The 25,000-nt window shown below is 41.0% G+C and overlaps 4 protein-coding genes across 4 annotated transcripts in view; all 4 read left to right on the forward strand.

The window, feature by feature from the left end:
- The window catches only part of LOC144543028 (protein NLRC3-like), a 209,623-nt gene that overhangs the window by 41,268 nt on the left and 143,355 nt on the right, over positions 1-25,000 (forward strand). The window lies entirely within an intron of this gene.
- Positions 1,025-7,334, forward strand: LOC139931387 (uncharacterized). The gene is made up of 9 exons (XM_078291101.1): positions 1,025-1,648; positions 2,026-2,072; positions 2,193-2,304; positions 2,397-2,898; positions 3,272-3,329; positions 3,420-3,559; positions 3,705-3,808; positions 4,684-4,750; positions 6,475-7,334. The coding sequence occupies exons 1-9, from the start codon at positions 1,025-1,027 to the stop codon at positions 6,486-6,488; spliced, it is 1,668 nt and encodes a 555-aa protein (XP_078147227.1). The 3' UTR covers positions 6,489-7,334.
- Positions 14,996-17,298, forward strand: LOC139931378 (uncharacterized). The gene is made up of 2 exons (XM_071924872.1): positions 14,996-15,205; positions 17,158-17,298. The coding sequence occupies exons 1-2, from the start codon at positions 14,996-14,998 to the stop codon at positions 17,296-17,298; spliced, it is 351 nt and encodes a 116-aa protein (XP_071780973.1).
- LOC139931369 (solute carrier family 22 member 13) overlaps positions 20,515-25,000 on the forward strand; it is a 13,235-nt gene continuing 8,749 nt past the window's right edge. Inside the window, exons 1-3 of the mRNA XM_071924862.1 lie at positions 20,515-20,751; positions 22,593-22,690; positions 22,831-22,985. Of these exons, the coding sequence (XP_071780963.1) occupies positions 20,515-20,751; positions 22,593-22,690; positions 22,831-22,985 (490 nt within the window). The remainder of the gene's footprint in view (positions 20,752-22,592; positions 22,691-22,830; positions 22,986-25,000) is intronic.

A 25,000-nucleotide genomic window follows, 5' to 3' on the forward strand; every position in this document is an offset into this window, starting at 1 on the left:
CTGAAATGCCGTCCTGCCCTGGAGACTTGCTGCTGGGTAGTGTATTGATGGTGTCCTCTAGTTCCTTGAGAGTTGGGATATTGTCCAGTTTGTGCATGGTTGGAAGGATGTTACAGCAGCAAGGGCAGTCTCTGAAACACTGCTGTCCTGTGAGTACAGCTCAGAGTAACGCTCTAGCCATTTCTTGTTTTTATCAGTGATGATGGCTCCTGTCGTCTTCCTGATGTTTGGACCAAAGGCTGTCTCGATGCCTTGGAATATGGCTCAGATGTTTCCAGTTTCAGAGGCAAATTGGGTCCTGCTGCTGAGGTCCAGGACCTTTGTCATCCCTCTCTCTCTCCCAGACGTTCCTGTCTCTCTAAACTTTGAACTGAAGGCAAAAATGCCCAAAAAATAATCTTTAAAAAATAGAAAGATTATCCAAATAATTATCCAATAAATTTAGAACTTTGAATTATTAGAATCTCATTACAGAGAATTTTCCAAGTTTTGTGTTTTCTGATGTATTCTGTTCTATTCTTTTCTCATTATGTGTTTTGTAGTAGCAGTTAAAGATTTTCCAGATAATCTTCTAATAATTTTATAATTAATAAACTGTAATCCATTTCTTTCTCAACTAAACCAGAACCAGGAGACAAACCAACTGGATCTGCATCACCAGGACCAGTTCAGTGCTGGTTGGACTCCCCACAGAGACCAGTTAGAGAACACACACCTCATCACACACACACCGGCGTATGACGCTCACACACTCCAGCCCGAGGTGACACACCCGCAGCGTAACCACACACACCTCTTCTCACACTTGGACACACACACACTCCCTTCCAGCGGTGTGTACGGACCATCACACACACACAACGCCTATCCGGTCACACACACCCCGTCACACACACACCCGGAGCTCACACACACCCATCCAGAGCTGAACGCCCAGGGGCCTCCGGAGCTGACTCTGTCCCAGCTGCAGTGCTCTCCGCTGGGCTGTGGATCCGGAGGAGTCAGCCTGGCCGGGTGGAGCTCCATGGAGGCCGCTTCATCATCTATCCTAGACTTCTCCAGCCCCCAGTTTTACCCCAACAGTTACCCCAACTACCCCCCCCAGACTTTCTGTACCCCCCAAACCCCCAGTCCTCATTACCCCCCCCCACCCCCAGCCAACTCCAGCCCCAGTCCTGGAATGGATCCCAGTGCAGACAGACTGGGTTTTGACGCACAAATATTCATGCAACTCAACGGAGATAAAACCCACTTCAGCCTAACTGAGCCTGACTGGTATCCCGTGACCTCTGACCCCAGTCGACACCCCCCCCAGGCGTACTACCCCCCCCTCCCGAACCAAGTCGGGTCGATCCTGGACCGGACAGGCCTCCTCCTTGATGCCGGGAGCTCCGGCTTTCTCCAGGAGAAAAGCCAGGAGAAAGGCCAGGATGTAGGCGCTCCTGCCCAGCTGCCTGGCCTCGCTGCTGGGCAGAACTGGAGGGAGGAGTGTGGGGGAGGAAGAGGAAGAGGAGAAAGAGGAGGAAGAAGAGGAGGAGGAGGAGGAGGAAGAGGAGGAAGAGGAAGAGGAGGAGCAGGAGGGGGAGAGAAGAGAGGAGGTCGACCAGAGTTTCAGCTCCTTCTCTCCACATCTCAGCTTCAGAGCCAGGTAGGGCTGGATGGGATTTGTGTGTGCGTGTGTGTGTGTGTGTGTGCGTGTGTGTGTGTGTGTGTGTGTGTGTGTGTGCGTGTGTGTGTGTGTCTGTGTGTGCGTGTGATTACATGTGTCTGTGTGTTTAATATATACCAATACGTGGCCTCAAAAGTCTGAAGAACTTAAAACTTGAGAGGCAAACTTTTCTTTTCCAGCTATCCAGTTTATTTTTACTATTATTTTTTTCTCATTTATATCTTTATTAACCTATTAATTTGATTAACTTTTTAAAAATGCATTATGTTTAAATTTGTCTTATATTCTTATGCATCTATTTAGTATGTTTTGTAAGTTTCTGAATGTTATATTTTTTTTATTCTTTTCTTTTTCAGATTAAACTGCCACAACATGAAGAAAGCAGTGAGGCTTCAGACTGCAGGTAGAGTGGAAGAGGATGATGATGATGAAGATGATGGTGGTCTAATCTAATACCATCTAATGTAATCTAATCTAATCTAATCTAATCTAATGTGTGTGTGTGTGTGTGTGTGTGTGTCAGGTTGGTGTGTACGGTGTGTCAGCGTGACTTCAGGAGTTTGCCGGCGTTGAACGGTCACATGCGATCCCACGGTGGCTTCAGATCCGCAACACACACACCACACCGTGGCAAGGTACACACACACACACACACACACACACACACACAGAAACAAACTTACATACACACACAGTCATGGTCTTGATCTTGTCTCTCTCTCTCCAGGGTGAGGATTCCTCCACACCTGTCCGTCCCTCTGTCTCCATGACGATGCCCGTCTCCGTGCCCGTCCTCTGCTCCGCCCCCCCGCCTCCTTCTGGGCAGGAGAGAGGAGGGGGAGGGGAAGAGGGAGGGGGCGTGGCTAAAGCATGGAGGGGAGGAAAGAAGCGGTCCAGTCGTCCGCTCTTCCTCCCCTCCGGAGGCGCTGTGCTGTTCTGCAGCCTGATGCGCCTCACCACCACCGAGGAAGAAAAGGAGGTGGTTGCCGTTGGCGACATGGTTGCTGGAAACAATGGAGCGGTTGCTATGAGCGACAGGGTGGACGCCAGGAGGGATGGGGCGGTTGCCAGTGCTGATGGTGATGAAGGAGCGGTAGCCAGGGGTAACGGTGGCGGTGGGCGGGGCTGTGAGGCGGTCTACACCCCTCCCCCCATGCTGTGCCCCCTCAGGCCGGGGGCGGGGCTTTACTGCTGCCTCCTGCCCACCGCACCGCTGCAGCACACTCACAGTAAGCAGCAGGCTGGGCTTCAGATTTCCCTATATGTACACATATCAATCAGTCAATCAATCAATCAATCAATCAATCAGGCTTTATTTCTGTAACACATTCACATTACGCTTCACATTAAAATTAATAAAATACAAATTTAATAAAATACAGTTAAGAATACATAAAAATAAAGAATAAAATAACACTCACATTCATTCAGTTCAACTTTGAACAAGCAGAACTTTATTCTGATCCTGAGTCAGAGAGCTGAAAACTAAATAATTAAATAAAGCAAAAGGTCATTTATATTCCTTCGGTAGTTTTGTAGTTTCTTTCGCTGATTGCATAATAACCAGGAAGTGATGTTAGAGTTTGTGTTTCTGATTGGCAGACGGAGTTGATGACCTTGTTTCCATGGTGACAGGGAAACTAAGGGCAGGGATCAAAGCGTAAGAACCTGGTTTGTCCCTTCAACTAATCACACTCATCCAATCTGATGATGTCACTCTCTGATTGGTAAGCTGAGCTGTCAATCACAGGCAGATCAACGTAGGGCGGGGCTTCCAGGCAGAGATCCCGCCCCCACAGGACCGAAGACACGCCCACTCTGACTCCCACAATGCACTGCTGCTCTGGCTGCCGAGGGACGAGCTGGAGAGTCCTGTCAATCAACAGAGGGGTACACACACACACACACACACACACACACACACACACAGATAGCTATTTCTATTATGGACATCAATTAATCATACATTTTAATCTTGTAAAGCCCTTTGTAACTGTGTATTTGACAGTTTTTGATTGACATTGTGTTTGTCCAGTGGAAGCTCTCCTGATGATGGCTCGCTCCAGCGTGGTGCCAGGGGGCGGGGCCAGCCCGGAGCACGCCCTCCACGTCCTATCAGAATGCAAAGGAGACTTCCTGGTAAAATGCTATTGGCTGTTTGGCCTGTCACTCCAAAATCGGAGATAATGTGGTTGATATTTTCCCACATGCCTGCTTGTCAGAGTTAGTAAAATGTTAACGCTCTTGGTTCTCTTAAAATGTCAATTTCATTATATTTCTTTATATAATATTTAATCAGCCAGCATGTGATGATGTAAACAGTCTGTGATGTTTTCAGTATCACCATCGTATTCGGTATCCCGACCCTGATAGATACTAAACTTACAGCAGGTGCAGACAGATTTATCGATCCTGTCAGGGTCGGTTCAGCAGAAATGGAGGAAAACTCTGGATGAAAGAAAATGGCCGCTTGAAAAAATGTCCACAGCACCAAACTGTACATATACAGCAATTTTGGTGCTTTTTTTTTGGTGTACATTTTGACTGTAAAAGAAGCAAAACTAATGATTTTAGTATAATGTTAGCATATTACTAATGCTAAAGATAAAGTCTGTTAATGCTGACAATTAATGATAATTCAACCTAACTGCGAACATTAGCTAACATAGTGGACCTAGTTGATTTGGAGATAAAGCTAACGTAGCTAACTGCTAACACTAGCTAACATTATGGAGCTAGTTGATTTGGAGATAAAGCTAATGTAGCTAACTGGTAACATTAGCTAACATTATCGAGCTAGTTGATTTGGAGATAAAGCTAACGTAGCTAACTGCTAACATTAGCTAACATTATGTTGCTGTAGTTGATCTGGATCTTCTCTGTTCTGCTCATCTCTCCTCCAGATCCAAAGATCATTTTGGTGGAGTTTTTTTTATTTTTGATCCTAATATCGGTTGAGTTTCCCTCTGCCTCAGTTCCACTGTGCCATGTGAATAAAGTGTTTCTGTCCTCAGGCTGCAGTGGACACTCTGTTATCTGGTCCTGATTCCTGCAGCCGTCTGCCTCACAACCACTACACAGGTGTGTGTGTGTGTGTGTGTGTGTGTGTGTGTGTGTGTGTGTGTGATCAGATGACAACCAGTATCTCCTTCTTCATCCATCCATCCATCTATTCTTATATCCCTCCATGTTTCCTGCATTCATTTTGCTTCCTCACCCCATCAGTTCAGTTACTTTATTGAATGTCTATCAGAAACAACATTACCAAAGCAGTCACTAAAATGTTCATTTTCAAAACTTCTCTGTCTCTCTCTCTCTCTCTCTCTCTCTCTGTCTCTCTCTCTGTCTGTCTCTCTCTCTCTCTCTCTCTCTCTCTCTGTCTCTCTCTCTCTCTCTCTCTGTCTCTCTCTCTCTCTCTCTGTCTCTCTCTGTCTCTCTCTCTCTCTCTCTCTCTCTGTCTCTGTCTGTCTGTCTCTCTCTCTCTCTCTCTCTCTCTCTGTCTCTCTCTCTCTCTCTCTCTGTCTCTCTCTCTCTCTCTCTCTCTGTCTCTCTCTCTCTCTCTCTGTGCTGACTCCATCCTGCTCTCTCTCTGTCACTCTCTGTCTCTCTCTCTCTCTCTCTCTCTCTCTCTCTCTCTCTCTCTGTCTCTGTCTCTCTCTCTCTCTCTGTGCTGACTCCATCCTGCTCTCTCTCTCTCTCTCTCTCTCTCTCTCTCTCTCTCTCTCTCTCTCTCTCTCTCTCTCTCTCTCTCTCTCTCTCTCTCTCTCTCTGAACTCACTCTTCGGCGCTCCGCCTCCCGGAAAACAGCGTCCGTCTCCGGCGGTGAGAGCAGGTGACCTTGTGTCTCGTTTTATCGAGCAAGAACAAGCGATTTCCATCAAAAGACTTCGACTCACAACGTCTTCGTAACTTTCCGCTCCACACGGCGGGTCGGGTTCTGTCTCACAGCAATCTGACAACTTCCAGAAGGTTTTAAAGCGTGACGCTTAGCCGGCGAAGACATTTTTACCGCTGGAGGACGACTAAACCCGGGAACATCAAACGTCTCAGTGTCACCAGATATTCAGTAGTTTCCCGTTCTGGGAAACACAAAGCTGATAACTTGATTTTCAGTTTATGGTACATTTTAAACGATTTAAAAATGACGAGCGCTCTTGGGCGCTGTAGTGAAATATAGAACGGCGCTCTCTAGCAGCTACGCTGTGTCTCATTGAAATGTTTTTTTTCTTCAGACGCGTGCAAGCAGGCAGGGTGGACATTTCAATCGATTTAGAATCGAAATCGTGACACCCCTAGTTATAAAACATTATAACTGCCTATGCATGATTATAACTATACTTATAATGCATTATGATGGCATTATAATGTGTTGTAAGTATGATTATAATGTATTATAGACACGGGCTTCATAGAAAGTGTTACCATAACGAATGACATGAACAGGTACGCGTATATTTACAACTACAGTTTAATTTTCATGTTACATTATATGTTGACAGTAAATTCAACTTCAGTTCGCAGATCAGCAACATCACAAGTAACAAGTGAAGGGCCGAAACAGGAGCAGTCTCACAGAAGAATCAGTAAAACGTGTTTTATTTATATTATTACAGAAATAAAAGCCATGAGCAAAGTATTTCATTTCATTTTAACTTAGGAAATATATACTGCATGGTGGGAGGAGCCAAGATGACCAAATGAGATCAGTCCAGCCGCCATCTTTATGCACCTGGTTCAGTGTTTACGTGTCGTCATGGAGACAGATCATTTGTGATTTTTTAATTTTTTATTTTTTTTCTCCCCAGAGGTACAACTCTAATCTGTAATCCGATTGGTTCAGGCCCGGTTAATCGCTGACTGAAACTTGTCTGACAGGATGACATCATCGTCGGAGACTGACGGCCGCTCCACCTATCAGGCCGCCTCGAGGCGACGGCCAATCACATCGAGCCGTACATCAGCGCTTTTGTCCAATGGGGGAAGAACCTGCGGCCCTGGCAGCTCTACACAGACACTAGTGATGAAAACAGTAGATCACATCATCACATGTATTGAAAACACATTAAATAATACATACAGACAAAGATGCAGCTTGTTCACTGACAGACTGACAGATTTACATGTCAGACAAAACCAAAATAAAACATGTAACACTAAAGGAGAATTGTGGTGTCATTTAGTTTTAGTCCATTTACTTCTGTCTAAGTCTAGTTTACATTTCCCCCAATCATTTTGCTGTATGTAATTAAGATTTTTTTTTTTCATTGTTTTTAAAATCCAAACTTCACGGTGTCAACCTAGCTTTGAGCTGCTGTCCTGCTGAATAAAAAGCCCCGGATGTGACAGTAAAGTGTTTTGAGGATTACTTCCGATTAGATGAAAACACGATGACTCATGAAAGGAGAAAACAGAAAGTTTGGCTTCGTGTTTCCTGTGATGGATTCTCTCTCTCTCTCTGTGGAAGTTTGTTTTTCATACCGGACAAGAAGGAACGAAGGAGGAAAACGAGCGCTGACATCTGAACTATGCTGACTGTGCAGAAAGACAGAAAAACACCAGGAGTATCCAGCATGATTTGAGTTTTTTTACTCATTTAAGTGTTCCATCCCTTTAATGTTACGTCTGACTGTTTTTACCTGCTGCAGCACAATTAAAGATATTTTTAAATCAGTGTTTCTAAACCTCTCAGTCTCATTCACTGCCATTCAATTCAAACAGCAGAGAAAACAGCTGGAGACTCTGGTGAAGATAATCCATCATGAGAAGTGATGAGAAGCAACAATCTGCATCAGAACGCTGATATCAGACTGGATTTATAATCTTAGTCAACTTTGCTCGAGTCCCAAGTCAGTCTCAAGTCTTGAGGCACAAGTCTCAAGTCAAGTCCCAAGTCTAAATCTAGATTACCAAATCAAGTCCAAGTCATTAATGTCAACTCTCAGCTGTCACGGTGAGGTGTGGTGAGGACCCAAATGCAGGACAGCGAGGCAGGTAGTGATCAAACCCCAAGACTGAGTGTTTAATATAACAGGAAACAACAGGTAAACAGAGACGGGAGCACTTAACTGACACGTAACAGAAAATAATGAACCGACAGAGACTGACTGGGGAACAAGACTAATATACACATGGGGGGTGATTACAAATGAGACACAGCTGGGGACAGGAAACATGGTACACATAGAACTAAAAGAACTAGACAGGGAAACATAATACACAAAGAAATACAAAACCTAGACAATGAACACAAAATCACAACCGTGACCTCAAGTCTAAATGTAGAACAGCAAGTCAAGTCAGGACAAATCAAGAGTCCAGTATCAATTTAATATCTTAAAGAAAACTAAATATCTAGGACTTTTCAATGCAATATGGTTTTAATAGGATAAAAACTTGGTAAGAGCATCATGAGTTTGATTTCTATAATCAGTTTCAACTTCAATAAATTCAATCATTCCATACAAATTCAGAAAACAGAATTTAAATTCAGTCGTCCGCTGGAACAAATCTCATCACTTTCAATCTAAGTCATTTACACAAACACAAGATCTCAAGTCAAGACTTTAGAAACCTTTTCAAGTCATCAAAGTACAAGTCAGAGTCAAGTCCCAAGTCACCAGAACCCAAGTCAAGTCAAGTCTCAAGTCTTCTCTTCATGCAGCAAGTCGAGTCTCAAGCTATTAAACTATTAGAGCTATTAGAGCTAAGCTGTTAGACTGGAGTCTGACTTGAGTCCAAGTCATGTGACCATCTCTGCTGATTACACATCTCATGTTTCATTAACTGTCTTTGATGCAGTGTCAGTCGTCTCCTGCAGTTTGAACAGACCAGAAACTAAACACTACAGCGGACTCGCAGCACTAGATGACTAGACCTAACACCTAGTCATTGTGAAACTACACACTGAAACCACATGGAAACTGACGGAGGATTTCTCACGTCTGCCAGCGTCAAAGCCTGCAGGATTATTTTAGATCGACTTCTACTAAAACCTGAAGTTTTCCTTTAAAGAGACAGAGTGCAGCTTTAGCTCGACCTTTATTTATTCAGGTAAGATCAAGACCGCAATGAAACCATACAATGTAATAAAAGCATTAAGAAACGTAAAAGAAAAAAAAAAAAGCTGCTGTGAAACGCGTCCCGGCTGCTGTCAGAGGAAATAACCTTTACATCGACACGCTGAACTGAAGGGAAGTTTCTCAGTGTGAAGAATTCATTCATTAAACACCTTTCATCCATTTCTGAAACTAAATATTAATCCTTCAATACCTCTAACATAAAGAGGATCCAGAATACAGACGAGCCAGTGTCTAACAAGTGTAAAAAAGTACAAAATTGTCTCATTTAGTTGACCAAAAAGTTCCCTATTAAGTACTATAAACTAAATAAAACTATATATTATATACTACAGATCCATTTACCTGAAGTTGACTTTTCAGCATCTCTTTAAAATCTCTGTGATCCAGTCTGTAAAATGATTCTGATATTGTCAGACTTAAATTACCTGCTATCCTTTAAAAAGTGCTATAATGTAATGAAAACACTTTAATAAAACACTACAGATCAATTAACCTGAACTTCACTGTTCAGTCAGAGTGTAAAAGTGTCTCATCATTACTGTCAATACAGATTAATTAATACAGAACATCGTATTCAGCGGTGGTGTGAAGGTAAATTAATATTTATAGAATATTGTTAGAGTCTAGATGAATAATAAAACCACTGAAACCAGCTTCTGAATTAAAACACACACACACACACGCACACACACCTACCTACACACACACACACACACACACACACTTTTCCTGTCAGTGCAGTCATGTTTCTGAACAACTGTGACTTGACATTTCAAAAAAACCTGTGTGTGTGTGTGTGTGCGTGTGCGTGTGTGTGTGTGTGTGTGTGTGTGTGTGTGTGTGTGTGTGTGTGTGTGTAAACCTCAAACCTCAGAGTGAGATGTTCCTCTAATTTGGTCAACTTCAGTTTTCTATTGGTTTATTTTAGTTTTCAATTAATTTAGTCTAATTGATTTTAGTTTTGTCAACTTGTCAAAGTTGAGTTTGGTTTAATTCAATATATATAATACAATGGTTTCAATTAGTCCAGTTTAGTCTAGTTTAGTTTAGTTTAGTCTAGTTTACTTTAGTCTAGTCTAGTCTAGTTTAGTCTAGTTTAGTCTAGTCTAGTCTAGTTTACTTTAGTCTAGTCTAGTCTAGTTTAGTTTAGTTTAGTTTAGTTTAGTCTAGTTTAGTCTAGTCTAGTCTACTTTAGTCTAGTCTAGTCTAGTTTAGTTTAGTTTAGTTTAGTTTAGTCTAGTCTAGTCTAGTCTAGTCTAGTTTAGTTTAGTTTAGTTTAGTCTAGTCTAGTCTAGTCTAGTTTAGTTTAGTTTAGTTTAGTCTAGTTTAGTTTAGTCTAGTCTTGTTTAGTTTAATTTAGTCTAGTCTAGTCTAGTCTAGTGTAGTTTAGTTTAGTTTAGTCTAGTCTAGTCTAGTTTAGTCTAGTCTAGTCTAGTCTAGTCTAGTCTAGTTTAGTCTAGTCTAGTCTAGTCTAGTCTAGTTTAGTTTAGTTTAGTCTAGTCTAGTCTAGTCTTGTTTCATTTAGTTTAGTTTAATTTAGTCTAGTTTCGTCTAGTCTAGTCTACTTTCATTTGATTTGTTTAATTTAGTCTAGGTTACTTTGGTCAACTTTAGTCAACCTTAGTTTTCCATAGTTTAGTTTAGTTTAGTCTTAGTTAAATCCTAATCTTCACTTTATTCATCTCCACAACATGTGATCTAGTTTTAGGATCTGTTCAGACTGCCGGCCCAAATCTGGTTTTTGGCTCCAGACCGGAGCCAGACTGAGTCTGAACAGCAAGAAAACACATGGAAACCGATTTTTCAGATTTTTCAGATTGAAGCCTGTCCTAAAGTCAGTCCCAAAGATTAGATTTGAGAAGTCTGAACAAAATCTTGTAATCAGTGGAGGAAAGAGTGCTACAATGTCCTACTGAAGTAAAGTACTGCTACTTTGCTGATATTTTACTGAAGTAGAAGTCAAAGTAGTGGAGTAAAAATCTCTCTCAGTAAAGTAAAAAGTGTGTGATTTAAAAGTTCCTGAGTTCCTCTTTAGAACAGAGAACGTTGTTAGCTGTGATCTTTTCCATGTGATTCTAACAGGAGAGAGGTCAGAGGTCAAACTAGATTCTTTTCACTGGAAACATTAGAAACGACAAAATAAAGTGCAGAAACAAAGTAAAGTCAGATTCCTCTTCTCACTGTGAATGGATCCACAGTTTGTCAGTTTACGTTGATCCAGTTTCTGTTGATCCAGTTTCTGTTGATCCAGTTTCTGTTGATTCAGTTTCTGTTGATCCAGTTTCTGTTGATCCAGTTTCTGCTGCTGATGGAGAGACACAATCTGTTCTGTGATGGATGGATTTAAGATGGACTGAAGGACAAAACTGCAGCAAATACTCAAAAAAGTGCAAGTACACAAAAAGATACTCAATTACAGTAACATGAGTAGCTGCAGATACACACACACACACACACACACACGGGAAGGGAAAAGCACGCTGGCTGTTTTTTCAGACCTTGTCCACAGTAATCTGGGTAAATTTCATCTTTGTGTCGTTTCGTTTCTGTCCACACAGCGTCTCCAGGCTGTTCTCTAAAAGTTTCCCTTCCACACCAATATGCAAAAAAGATAGGAAAACAGTAAAATCTCTCCTATTGGGAATGCGCAAGCCTCCGATCCATGACGTTTATGTTGTTACTATGGTTACCACTGTTTACGGAAGTGTTGTCATGGCTGCAGTAGCGGAGCCTTAAAGTCGAGATGAAATGAAAAATGCCTTTTTAACCCTTTTAGATCACATCCCCGGTCATACTGTGCACCTATTTAACAATATATGCCAAAAAAAATACCAAAAATCAATTTCATTGTATTCTTATATCAAAATTCAATCATGTTTTCTTCCTGTAAAACAAAATATGCCGTGTGCTTACGTAAGCATGCCCGTAACTAATTTCAACCAATAATATCATGACATCCACCCATCAATCAATCTTCAACTTTTAGCGCACAGAGCTAAGAGGCTAAGATTCATTAGTTAGCTAGCTAGCAGCAGCACGGTACTCCGGTGTGTCTTCGGGTGTTAGGACACGCCCACTTTTCAACGTTCAAATCAAATTCCTCCCAACGTTACGTCCCGCCTGTCTTTCCTGTTTCACTCGGAAATACGTCACGATACGGAAGTTAGATACTCTCGAAATGCCGTTTCATCTCGACTTTAAGTGCCAACAAGATGTCCAAATCACGACAAAAGGCGGACAAAAGCGAGACAGACTTCTCTGTCTGGACAGACGACGAAGTTGAGCTGCTTCTGAAAGTAATGAACGACTACAAGACGCCAAACACAGAGAATACAGACTGGGAGTCTTTTGGGAGAGTGACTACCGCCTGAGATCACATGACAATCCCACGTCAGCATTTTTGAAAAGCCCCGTTTTCCCCGTCCGCCGTTTTCAAATGTCTCCGCTGTGCAGAGCGTTTTCAGAAAGCTCAGTTTTTGCCGGTGGAAAACGGCGTCTGAGTGTGGATGGAAGGACAAAACGGAGAAATAAAGATGCGTTTTCAAATTTACCGGATTAGTGTGGACAAGGCCTGAGTCTCACAGGCCACCGGTAAAACAAAACTTCCAGCTGTTTGCGGTGTCGTTCCAAAGTAACTCAGTGTAAATACTCTGTATATTGACAGCAGGGTTTTTGTTGGATTGATTACTAATGCCTTGCAGCTGTGTCCGAGTCACTGCTCACTCTCCTGCCCAGACAGACACAAAACCACACCGCACTACTACAATGAGTAAATTATAATAATAATGATAATAATAATAAACTTTATTTATATAGCACTTTTCAAAAAACAAGATCAAATCACCAACAGAGTTCTAAAATTGTCGTAAAACATAAGAGTAAAGGTAGGACTAAACAGTAGAAAAGAAATAAGAGGATAAAGGACAAAATAAAAACATAAAATCATGATATAAAATAATAAAAGAGAAGGAATAACAGCCACACTAAGAAAATTCCTTTACATAAAAGTAAGTTTTAAGGAGAGACTTAAAAGTTGTTACTGGTTTTGCAGCCTGACATCCATCAAGTGTAATCTCCCAGCATGCAACTGATGTCGGGGCGTACTTTTCTCTGACCGTCTGAGTAGTTTGCGTTCACGTTCTTTTTATGGTCGGAAAACTGGAGAACGTTTCCTCAACTGTTTACACCCTGCAGACTTCTAGGCTAACGTTAGCAATCGAGCTAGCGATAGCCTAGCTAGCAATCTTCAACTATTTCAGTGGATTCTGAATGTAAACACCACAGGAAACTGAACGCCGCAGCACTGTAGTTATCAAGGAATATCCACGACTTTTAATTTTGTACTTGAGGTTCATTTTCGGCTTTATTGTATGAAATTTCTGTTCAGCCATGTTGGAAAGAGCGATGACGTCACGACTCGACTACTTCCTGCTGCGGCTCCAATCCTGATTTCTCCGGTGATAACCTGGAGGAAGCTTGCTTTTTTGTTGTTTGTACAAATCTGACAACAAACTGGGACATGACTTTCAAGGGACCAACAGTTTCATAAAAATTATATTTTAAAACAAAGAGGATTATAATAGTACATTTTCACACCTATGTTATCAGTAGGTATTGTTAGTTTTAGGTTTTGAAGGCTTTTACCACAATTTTAAATTTTCTGGCACTCGGCAGGTATTGAAGTAAATGAAGTATAAAAATGAAAGTAGTCCACAAAATGAAGTACATTATTTTATGTATATAAACCATTTAAATATTATTTTTCACCACAACAATTTGGAAACAATTTGTTGATTTAAGTGATAATTTTAAGGTTTTTGATAGGACATGATTTGTCCCAATTCTCAAGAATGGGTGCCATCCATCCATTATTGATTTATTTGCTGTATCTGCATGCGTCTGTCCTTTATTAATAATTATTATGTCAGCTGATTTAACGCTCTCTGTTGACCGAGAACTCTCTGAAAACTCAAACTCAAGTTGAGCAGCATTCAGCTCGGTTTTCAACGTTCAGGTCAGGTATTTTCTCCTTAATCCTGTCTTCATGTGCTCCCACAGTGTCATTATGTTGAGGAAAGCCGCGGTTATTACTTTCTGGAAAAGCCTTCAGATAGTCCAGGTTCTGGTTTCAGACGGCCTCAGGCTGTCTGTTTCAGATCTGCAGCATTTTTCATAAAGATCACTCATACAAAATAACCCAGCATTTCAGTCACTTAAAACTTATATTTGTAGTCTTGCTTTCATCTGATGTCATTTATCCCTTTTTTCAATATTTTTACCCTCTTTTCATATCTTTTAGCTTGTGCTGTCTTCTCCTTTTAATTTATTTTAGGAGTTTGATGTTAAAGTATGTTGTACAAAAGTGCCCAAATTAAATTATTATTATTAGTAGTATTATTATCATTATTATTATTGGTAGTAGTAGAAGTAGCAGTACCAGTATTAGTAGTAGCAGCAGTAGCAGTAGTAGTAGTAGTAGTAGTAGTAGTAGTAGCAGTAATACTACTATTAGCATCAGTTTCTTTATTACCATCAGTGTCTTCATGTGTTCATAAAATGACAATCCAGACAAAAGTTCCAAAAATATAGATTTACAGATTTGCTGTTTATGTTGTCTTCATGTGTGTCTTTTTTTAAATGTTAAATGTTTTCTTCTGTTGCTGCAGCAGTTTACTTCTTCATATTTATCTTGTGTCAACAGTCCTGTAACCCAGTTTATTGTTTACAACTGTACACTGTAAAACTCACAGTGGAATGAATGTGTTCAGGTTACGCTGCACATTACATTACACAGCCTGATGGGAAAGATTAGATCTTAACATGTTTGAGCATTCCTCCTTTACAAACATGTATTTGTGTTGATTTTTTAGTTTTTTGGTGTTATTTACATGACTGTTATTTTGTTGTATATTCTAAAGAATGTTAAGGCTAATGCAAATAAACAAAAACAGCTGTTAAAATCAATCAAGCAACCTAAATTCCCTCAAATACTTTCTGTAATCCTTGCTTAGTGTTTTTCTGTGAGTGAGTTTCCTGTTGTATGAAATGAGCTTCAGGCTACAAATAAAGTTTGACTTTGTGCTCAGTGACTCCTCCTCGATCCAAAGGTCCTCCTGCCTGGAAACAAGGAGGTCAGACAGGAGGAGGAGAGGAGAGACGCTCCGAAAGAGGAGAGGAACCAGCGGGTGGAGGAGCAGGAGCAGCAGGAGCAGCAGGAGCAGCAGGAGCAGCAGGAGCAGCAGGAGCGATGGGAGAGGACGACTCCCCCGGCAGCAGCGCTCCCTCGGCAGGTAAACACAAAACCTCCAAAGAAGTTTACTTCTCCTTCCTGCCGGAGAAATACGAGCCGCTGATCGAGGAGGTGGAGGAGGAGAGGGAGGAGACGCCGCAGGAGAGGAGGAGAAGGAAGGAGCAGAAGGAGAGGAGGAAGAAGGAGAAATACAAGAAGTACAGGAAGGTAAGGAAACATAACCTAAATTTAACAAGGATACTATAGGAATTTACTATTGAGTATTACAGATTAACTTTAAGTCAGTATAGTAATGTTATAGGACTACTATAGTGATTTTCTCTGACTGGGAAGTCACAGGTTTGAATGCCTGTGTGTTTGTTTCTGCTGTTAAAGATTGACTCAGTGGGAGTTTGACCTTTGACCCCGTCACACTGGGTTAGGCTAACCTTATCTACACAGCCATCAGAATGATAAAAACACTGGGAAAGGAGGAAAAGAAACAGAGAAGAATATTAGAATTAAAAAAAATCAAGACCTAACTGAATCAGAATAAAAAGAAAAGGTATTTCCCACACTCTTAACAAAAAGGGTTCTATTTAGTACCAAAAAATGGTTCTTTAGGACCACAGCAGAACCCTTAATGGTGCTGAAAAGAAACTTTTAGAGAAAGTTTATTCTATATTTAACCATGTTCAAATGTTTTTACACAGATCCTTTATGGTCCTGTAAAGAACCCTTAAGTTTATTTTATATTGTACCCTGGTCAATTGATTCTACATAGACCCTTCATGGTGCTGTGAAGAACCCTTTATTAACGTATGAAATGTTCTAAACCTGTAGTTTTCAAAGTTGCCCAACTACATTGTTCAAAACATTGTCTAGGTCAGCGGTTCTAAAACTGGGGTCAGGGACCTCCAGGGGTTTTTTGAGCAGGTTCTAGGGACCTTTAGGGAGTTCTAGGGGTCACCGAAGAGTTTCCACAGCTCCTTGAAGAGGTTCCAGGAGACCTTGAGCAGGTTCCAGGGGTCCTTGGGCAGCTTTGAGGGATCCTAGAGCAGGTCTCAGGGTTCCTCAACGAGATTACAGGGGTCCATGATGAGGTTCCAGGGGTCCTTGAAGGGGTTCCTGGGGTCCTGGAGGAGGTTCCAAATGTTCTTAAGTGGGTTCCAGTGGTCTTTTAGCAGGTTACAATGGTCAATGAGGAGGTTCCAGGGGTCCTTGAGGGGGCACCAGTGGTCACTAAGCAGATTCCAGGGGTCCTTGGGCAGGTTTTAGTTGGTCACTGAGCAGGTTTCCAGGGTTCCTTAAGCAGGTTCCACGAGTCCTTGAATAGGTTTCAGGGGGTCACTAAGGAGATTCCAGGGGTCTTTGAGCAGGTTCTAGGGGTCCTAGAGCACGTCTCAGGTTCCTAAAGGTCATGATGAGGTTCTGGAGGAAGTTCCAGGTGTCCTTAAATGGGTTCCTGGGGTCCTTGAGCAGGTTCCAGGGGTCTTTGAGGAGGTTCCATGGGTCTCAGGGTTCCTAAAGGAGATTACAGGGGTCCATAACGAGGTTCCTAGGGTCCTTGGAGCAGATCAACAGAATTAAGAGTAAAAAATCTTTAACCTCAAACAATTTAAAACAATTAATATAGACTATATTATAAAATAGTTAATAATAGATAACAATAACAATATACTATCTTTATGTTCTTTTCTACATTAAGATTACTGTATATTTGATAACAGTTGACCTCCATCGGATGTTCATCACCATGTGGATTGCAGGGCAGGTTTCAGGTCAAAGGTTAAAGGTCACTGTTAAGGGTTAACAGGCTGGTCGGCTTTAACGAGTTCCATTCCCTCTGACTGAGCTAATACAATCTGCCTCAGTAATCCCTCTGTCTCTCTCTCTCTCTCTCTCTCTCTCTCTCTCTCTGTCTCTCTCTCTCTCTGTCTCTCTCTCACTCTCTCTCTCTCTGTGTCTCTCTCTCTCTGTCTCTCTCTCTCTCTGTCTCTCTCTCTCTCTCTCTCTCTCTCTCTCTCTCTGTCTCACTCTCTCTCTGTCTCTCTCTCACTCTCTCTCTCTCTGTGTCTCTCTCTCTCTGTCTCTCTCTCTCTCTGTCTCTCTCTCTCTCTCTCTCTCACTCTCTCTCTCTCTCTCTCTCTCTCTCACACACGCTCTCCTCTGTCCTGCAGAACGTTGGGAAGGCTCTGCGTTTCGGCTGGCGATGTCTGGTTGCCGGGTTGCAGAGCTTGGCGGCCGGTTATGCCACGCCCCTTTCAGCCACCGGCACGCTGGTGACGGACGCTTACCGAGCTGCCGGCAGCAAAGCATGATGGGACTGTGGACGACCAGGACCAAGCGCGCGCGCACACACACACACACACACACACACACACACACACACACACAGAGTTTGAATCCACATTGCCATAACCTTTGCCCTATTTCCTCTAGTTGCAGTAATAACAGCTGAGCTGTTGGCTGATAGCGCTCCACATGTTATATAACATTACAGCCTTAATCCTATTACACATTCAGCAAACTTTACCTGTGGTGTTTCCATAGTAACAGGTGCTGATGGTTGATGGGCTGTTGGAGGTCCTCAGCTCTGTGAACAGCTGACTGTGTTTCTGTCTCAACAGAACTGAACAGACGGTTAATTTCTGTCTGTTTCTGACTGAACTGATCATTTCATCACTGATCCATCTGATTGATTTAGTGTTTAGATAATGTCAGCTTGTTAGCTAGCTAACCATAGTATCTGGTCAGCTAACATCACTGTCTTGTTGTTAACACATCTGATTAGCACACTAGCTAACATAGCTAGTAGCAGCTAGCGTTAGCATGTTCACATTAACATTGGGTGCTGAGGCTCCTGGTTTATTATACTGTAGAGAATGGACTGTATGGTACTGTATATGTGTTGGAAACTAGTGTTTGCATTATAAATGCATGGTGTAATCTTATTATCCAATAGCAGCCTGTGATATAGAGTGTTTTTTATACATGTATTTTTATGTAATATTGATAAAGAGATATATGCACAGCATGCAGAGAGAGAGGTGTAAGTTGTTTGGAAGCGATTTGTAAAAAGAAGAGAAGGATGGAGGTTAAAACAAGTGTGGTGGGGTGTTTCAGTAGGAAAATGTGGATATTGCTGAGTTATAATACAAAATGAAGTTCCTTCTCATTTCACCACCAACTGATTGTGTAATACCGAATATCATTAGAAAACAAAAAACATTTTAAATTCCTTTATCTGTCTAACATCACCAGCAACTGTTGGTACAGTCCTATTATCTAATTATAATTAACAAAAAAAAACAACAATAAAATAGAATAAATAATAAAAAACATTTGATCACAAAAAAAACTAAATTCTTTCATCCTTCTAAATCAGTGGTTCTCAACGTGGGGTCCAGGGACCACCAGGGGTCCTTGAGGGGATTCGAGGGGTCTCCAGCAAATTGATAAATTGTTAAACTTCAGCATTATTTAATTTACAAGAAGTTAAAACAATTAGAGAATGCAGAAGAATGACTATTTTGATCATAGTTTCACTGTTATCTCTCTACCTACAATACAGATAGTCATGGAATTCTGGATAAAATCATATCTAATAATAAAAAATATTCTCAGATTTGGGTCCGAGAGACAAAATCTCATCAAAGGGGGGTCCGTGGCTTAATGTGGACTAAATTAGGGTCTTTGATATGGAAAAAGGTTGAGAATCACTGTTCTAAATAATGGCATAGTCCTATCTACCTATATATATATATATGTTTATATATATATATATATATATATATATGTGTATATATATATATATTATTATAATTTTTTTTTTAATTCCTTTATTTTTCAAATTGTATAGGGAGATACCAGCAACTGATAGGACAGTATTTATATCTAATTATATTAAAAAAACAAAGCACATTTTCTACTTTCCCCAGCAGCTGAGTGTAGTCTTAACATCTAATTAAAATATACAAAACCAAGTTCTAAATTCCTTTATTCTTCTAACTAAAGGCATAGTCCTGATATGTAATGATAATATATAAAACTAATTCTAATCAATTCTAAATTCACATTTATCTTCATTCTCTCTGTGTTTCCAATCATGTTTAACAGTTTTAGTGAAATTATGTCATCAGTTTAAAACTTTGGGAAATGATTTTCTAATCTGTCTAATTATCTAATTTGAGATTCATAGGCTATATGACAACTTTCAATGTATACCATTTGCAATTATTTTTTGCATGTGTGAAAACTCAAATATTTAGTATTTTGTAATAGTTTACAATATTTTATTACACAAATAGATTGTGTGTGCATTGATTGTTTGTTTTAAATACTGTTGTTATTGATAGTTTTACTCTCCTTCAGAGGATTATACCTGTAATGTTTTTGCTGTTTTGAAAACAATATGAACGTTGTGATACTGTGTTTTATTACACTGCAATGTGTACTGATTTCTCTGTGTTGTTTTAAAATTGGTGTTAAAATTTGGTGTTATTAATTATTTTTACTCTGTTATTACTGCAGCTTCAGATGGCTAATACTATTTTTTTTTTTCAGGTTTTAAAAACCTAAATATGAACTTTATGATACTGTATTTTTTTACACAAATAAATGATGTGTATTGATTGCTTAACGTTGTTTTAAAATCCCATAGTCCACATTTTGTGCTGTACTAGCCAAATTACCGTGAGAAACAGAACCGTTCTGTCCAGTCAAGTTCTGTGTAGAACAAAAGCATCCAGCTAAAGAAAGGTGTGACACATCAAATGACCACAAGGTGGCGCCGTGCCACTGTCCCACTGTGCCACTGTCCCACTGTCCCACTGTACTCTCCTAATACCCCCCCCCCCCCGCCCCTCACCTTAAGGAGAAGAGGGTGGAGAGAAAACTTCCAGCTCAAAGTTTGCTGGAAGAACACATGAAATAAAAAGTGTAATTAAATTAAGCTAAAAAAAAGCTTAAATTAAACTTTTCGTTCACATTTTGCTTGCATTATGTTGCTCTCTGTCTGTCTGTCTACCTGTCTGTCTACCTGTCTGTCTCTCCCTATACACTAAACACATTGACAGCTCAATCAAACCTTCCTGGTGACAGCAGCAGCTGTTCAACCAGAGAGAGAGAGAGAGAAAGAGAGAGAGAGAGAGACAGAGAGAGAGAGAGACAGTGAGAGGGAGAGACAGAGAGAGAGGGAGAGAGAGAGAGAGAGAGAGACAGAGAGAGAGAGAGAGAGAGAGAGTGAGGGAGAGACAGAGAGAGAGGGAGAGAGAGTGAGAGAGAGACAGAGAGAGAGAGAGAGACAGCGAGAGGGAGAAACAGAGAGAGAGAGACCTAATCAGACAGAGAGAGACAGAAACAGAGAGAGAGAGAGAGAGAGAGAGAAACAGAGAGAGTGAGACCTAGTCAGACACAGAGAGAGAGAGACCTAATCAGACAGAGAGAGGGAGACAGAGAGATATAGAGACACAGAGAGAGAGAGAGAGAGAGAGAGAGAGAGACAGAAGCAGAGAGAGAGAGAGACAGAGAGAGTCATGTCTCCACTGCAGCTGTCTGTCTACTGGCGTCTCTCTCTCATCTTCTTCTTCACCTCCTTCCTTTTCTTCCTCGACGTTTTCACCGCCGCCGCCACGGCATCCTGTCACCATGGCAACCGCACCGGCGCCGGGGAAACTTTCCAGGGAATATTTCCACCGGAGAGCAACCAATCACGGCCGGGGGAAGTTTCGGAGAGCGAAGCCGATTGGAGGAACGACAGCAGGAAGGGAGACGTGAGTGTCACTTCCAACAATCTTTTATATAGTTTATAGTTTTACGGTGACATTTATGCAAGTATCACATACAGATGTACATATAAAGAGAGAATGTTTTGTATATGTAATATACTGACATTGGTGTCATAGACAGAGAAAGACAGAGAATTTTCTAGATAACTATCATACAGATACACATTGACATTGCTGATAATCTGTAACCCAGTGGTAAACTGCATGTCATTCATAAAGTCTTTGTCAACTGTTAGTTGTAGTTTGTTGTAGTTTAGTTATATTTTGGTATTAGTTGGGTTATAATACAGGTTGTGGTTTGGTTGTAGTCTGGTTGTAGTTATTCCCTCTACCGAGGAGGTCATGTTTTCACCTGCGTCTGTCCGTCTGTCAGCAGGATATCTCTAAAAGTTGGGCACAGATTTGCACAAAACTTGGTATGAAGGTTGTTATGGGCCAAGGAAGAACTGATTCACTTTTCATGCTGATTGGCCAGAAGGCGGCGTGGTGGGCGTGGCTTATCACCAAAAGCTGCAGAACTGCCTTGCGGGGTGTTGTCAGACATGGAGGAGGTCTGAGCTCTGCTGAGCACATGTTATAGTTTGTTGTAGTTTGGTTGTAGACTGGTTGTAGTCTGGTTATAGTTTGGCTTTAGTTTGTTGTAGTTTGATTGTAGTCTGATTATAGGTTGCTTTTAGTCTGATTGTAGTCTGGTTGTAGTTTGGTTGTGGTCTGATTGTAGTTTGGTTGTGGTCTGATTGTAGTTTGGTTGTGGTCTGATTGTAGTTTGGTTGTAGTCTGATTGTAGTTTGGTTGTGGTCTGATTGTAGTTTGGTTGTGGTCTGATTGTAGTTTGGTTGTAGTCTGATTGTAGTTTGGTTGTAGTCTGATTGTAGTTTGGTTGTGGTCTGATTGTAGTTTGGTTGTGGTCTGATTGTAGTTTGGTTGTGGTCTGATTGTAGTCTGGTTGTAGTCTGGTCATTGTTTGGTCGTAGTCTAATTATATGTAGTTTAGTTTTAGTTTGGTTGTACTCTGATTGTAGTTTGGTTGTGGTCTGATTGTAGTCTGGTTGTAGTCTGGTCATTGTTTGGTCGTAGACTAATTATATGTAGTTTAGTTTTAGTTTGGTTGTACTCTGATTGTAGTTTGGTTGTAGTCTGATTGTAGTTTGGTTGTAGTCTGATTGTAGTTTGGTTGTGGTCTGATTGTAGTTTGGTTGTACTCTGATTGTAGTTTGGTTGTGGTCTGATTGTAGTTTGGTTGTAGTCTGATTGTAGTTTGGTTGTAGTCTGATTGTAGTTTGGTTGTAGTCTGATTGTAGTTTGGTTGTACTCTGATTGTAGTTTGGTTGTACTCTGATTGTAGTTTGGTTGTGGTCTGGTCATTGTTTGGTCGTAGTCTAATTATAGTTTGGTTTTAGTTTGGTTGTCTACTAGTTTGCATGTAATTGTGTTGTACTTGGGTTAGGGCTTTACATACCCTTGCTTGTAAATTCATTGTAGTCTGGTTGTAGTCTGGTTTTAGTCTGGTTGTAGTTTGGTTGTGATTTTGTTGTTTTTGGGTTGCAGTTTGGTTCTAGTTTGGTTTGGTTGTCAAGCACGTTGTAGTTTTGATTGTAAGTTCATTATAGTCTGGTTGTTGTCTGGTTGCAGCTAAAATTGTTAAATGGAAAACAAACTGTGGTGAAAGCAACAGTTCTGAAAACCTGCTCAGTTGTTTTTTATTCAATTCAATTCAACTTTGTCATCCGGCCTCAAGTTGGGTCACAGTGTGTCTGTCTATTAAATCAATTTAATCTAACCAGTGTGTGTGTGTGTGTGTGTGTGCGTGTGTGTGTGTGTGTCAGTCAGTGTGTGTGTGGACAGACTGGTTGTCTTATGGACAAACTCTCTACTTGATCGGTCTGCTGCTGGGATCCCTGTTTGGTGGAGCTTTATCTGACCGGTAAAACACACACACACACACACACACACACACACACACACACACACATTAACACAGAAATCTCTGTAACTTCCTCAGGTCTTTCTCTAATGCAATCTTTCATTGTGTGTGTGTGTGTGTGTGTGTGTGTGTGTGTGTAGGTACGGTAAACGGCCAGTGTTGCTGGTGTGTGTGTGTGTGCAAGCTGTGTGTGGCGTTGTGCCTGCCGCTCTTCCTCAGCCCCTCCTCTTCCTCGCCCTGCGCTGCCTGACTGGAATCTGCTGCTGCTGCATTAACATCTGCTCCTTCAGCCTGGGTACACACACACACACACACACACACACACACACACACACACGTTTTTCTGCTATCTCACTGATAGCTGATATCTGCTCAGCTGACCACTGGGAGAAATGTTGGACAATTAAACTGTAAAACTGAACTTTAAAACTGAATTTTAAAACTGAACTTTAAAACTGAATTTTAAAACTGAACTTTAAAACTAAACTTTAAAACTGAACTTTAAAACTAAACTTTAAAACTAAACTTTAAAACTAAACTTTAAAACTAAACTTTAAAACTGAACTTTAAAACTAAACTTTAAAACTGAACTTTAAAACTAAACTTTAAAACTGAACTTTAAAACTAAACTTTAAAACTAAACTTTAAAACTGAACTTTAAAACTGAACTTTAAAACTAAACTTTAAAACTGAACTTTAAAACTGAACTTTGAAACAAAACTGTAAAACTAAATTAAAACTAAACAAATCTTTAAAACTAAACAAACTAAAACTAAAGTTTGAAACCAAACTCTAAAACTAAAGTGACAAGCAGACACCAACATTATTGATCAGCAATATTGACGATCGCCAATCATGAACAAAAAATCAGCAGTTGTTTGACCTTTGACCTGCACAAACGTGTAAACCTACCTCTTGGGGGAAAAGGGGCAGAGGCATGCTGGGTAACAGGTCACAGTTCCCAGGGGTCAGAGGTCATGTGCGTTCACATCGACTTCATCCTATTTAAAGTTTTACAAAAACAGATGAGTGAGGAGCGTCGCAGGTCTTAAAACAACTGTAAAATTCTGCCAATGAGTTGAGATAATTCCACTAATTTCCAATGTGGTTTCACTCGTTTCATAAATTTTCAAGAAACCAGTGTCAATATGTTGAAACAAGTCAGAATAAGGCAGAGACTGGGATCAGGAAAATTATTCTAGAAAATTTCTGAAACAAATACATTTTAATTTCCCAGTCTAACAGGACACCTTGGCATGTCGGGGATCGGGCCGGTGAGTTTTCAGTTACGGGACGGAGTCTCTTCCGTCCTGCCAGAGGAGAAACAACAGAAAACTCACCGCAGGTCCGACCTCAACTCCCGCTAAGTAAATCAGTGTCAGCTGAACCGGAGCGAACCGGCCGGAGTGGAAAACTTTAATTACTGAAGAGTTCCTGAAGGCAGCGATGTGTTCCCGCTGCGATCCGCCTGGTTGATGTGTCACTCTGCTCTCTCAGTTCCTTCAGTTCAGACTTTCACATTCTACCCAACTTTGTTTTTCTCCTACGGTGAAAGTGAAGGAGATCTCTAGATCCTGCCAATCGTTCTGTTGTTAAACCGGGTTAAATAATGTCTGTAGAAATGACATGATGAAGTTATTGCAGATTTTAACATGTTACTGAAATTTAAAAACTGTTTTTCTAACAGCCATGGTGTGGATGTTGTTCTCATGAAATGCTGAATGCTAAACTCAGTCTGGAGAGATTTTTTTTATTGTTTTCATCAGAAGAAAAGCAGAACAGAGGAAGCGGACAGCAGAAACAGTATCAGTCAGTATCAGTGTTGGACAGTTAAAGGCTTTAACATCATTTATTCAGTTACATGTTAGACTGAAAGGGGGCGGGGGCACACGCCCTTATTTGGGCTGAAAAATGATGTCACACTTGAGAGGAGAATTCCGCGTGGTTGTGGGCGGGGCCAGAGGCTGCGACAGAGGCCTGAACAGGCAGATCCTGGATTTTCACTGCTTTGGTGTTGACTTTCAAAACGTTACAGCATTTTAACAAGTTCACACAGCCAGCAAGCACTAATTAGGCAGCGTTAATGGAAAATAAACTAAAATCTCAATAAAATGTCTTTAGGTTTTACTATCGACCCCAGCGAGGGATCAACCGTTCTCCAAGCTTCGTTTCTTGAGACGTTTAGTCTTGTCGTCTTTCAAATGAAAGTTGTAGAGAACTGGGAAGGTTTTCTCCTCCATTTTGAAATGAAATCACATCGGTAGGGAAACAAGGAAGCGCAGAAATCTGATTGGCTGTTGACAGCCGATG

Source organism: Centroberyx gerrardi, chromosome 21, assembly GCF_048128805.1.
Source record: "Centroberyx gerrardi isolate f3 chromosome 21, fCenGer3.hap1.cur.20231027, whole genome shotgun sequence".
NCBI classification, from domain to species: domain Eukaryota; kingdom Metazoa; phylum Chordata; class Actinopteri; order Beryciformes; family Berycidae; genus Centroberyx; species Centroberyx gerrardi.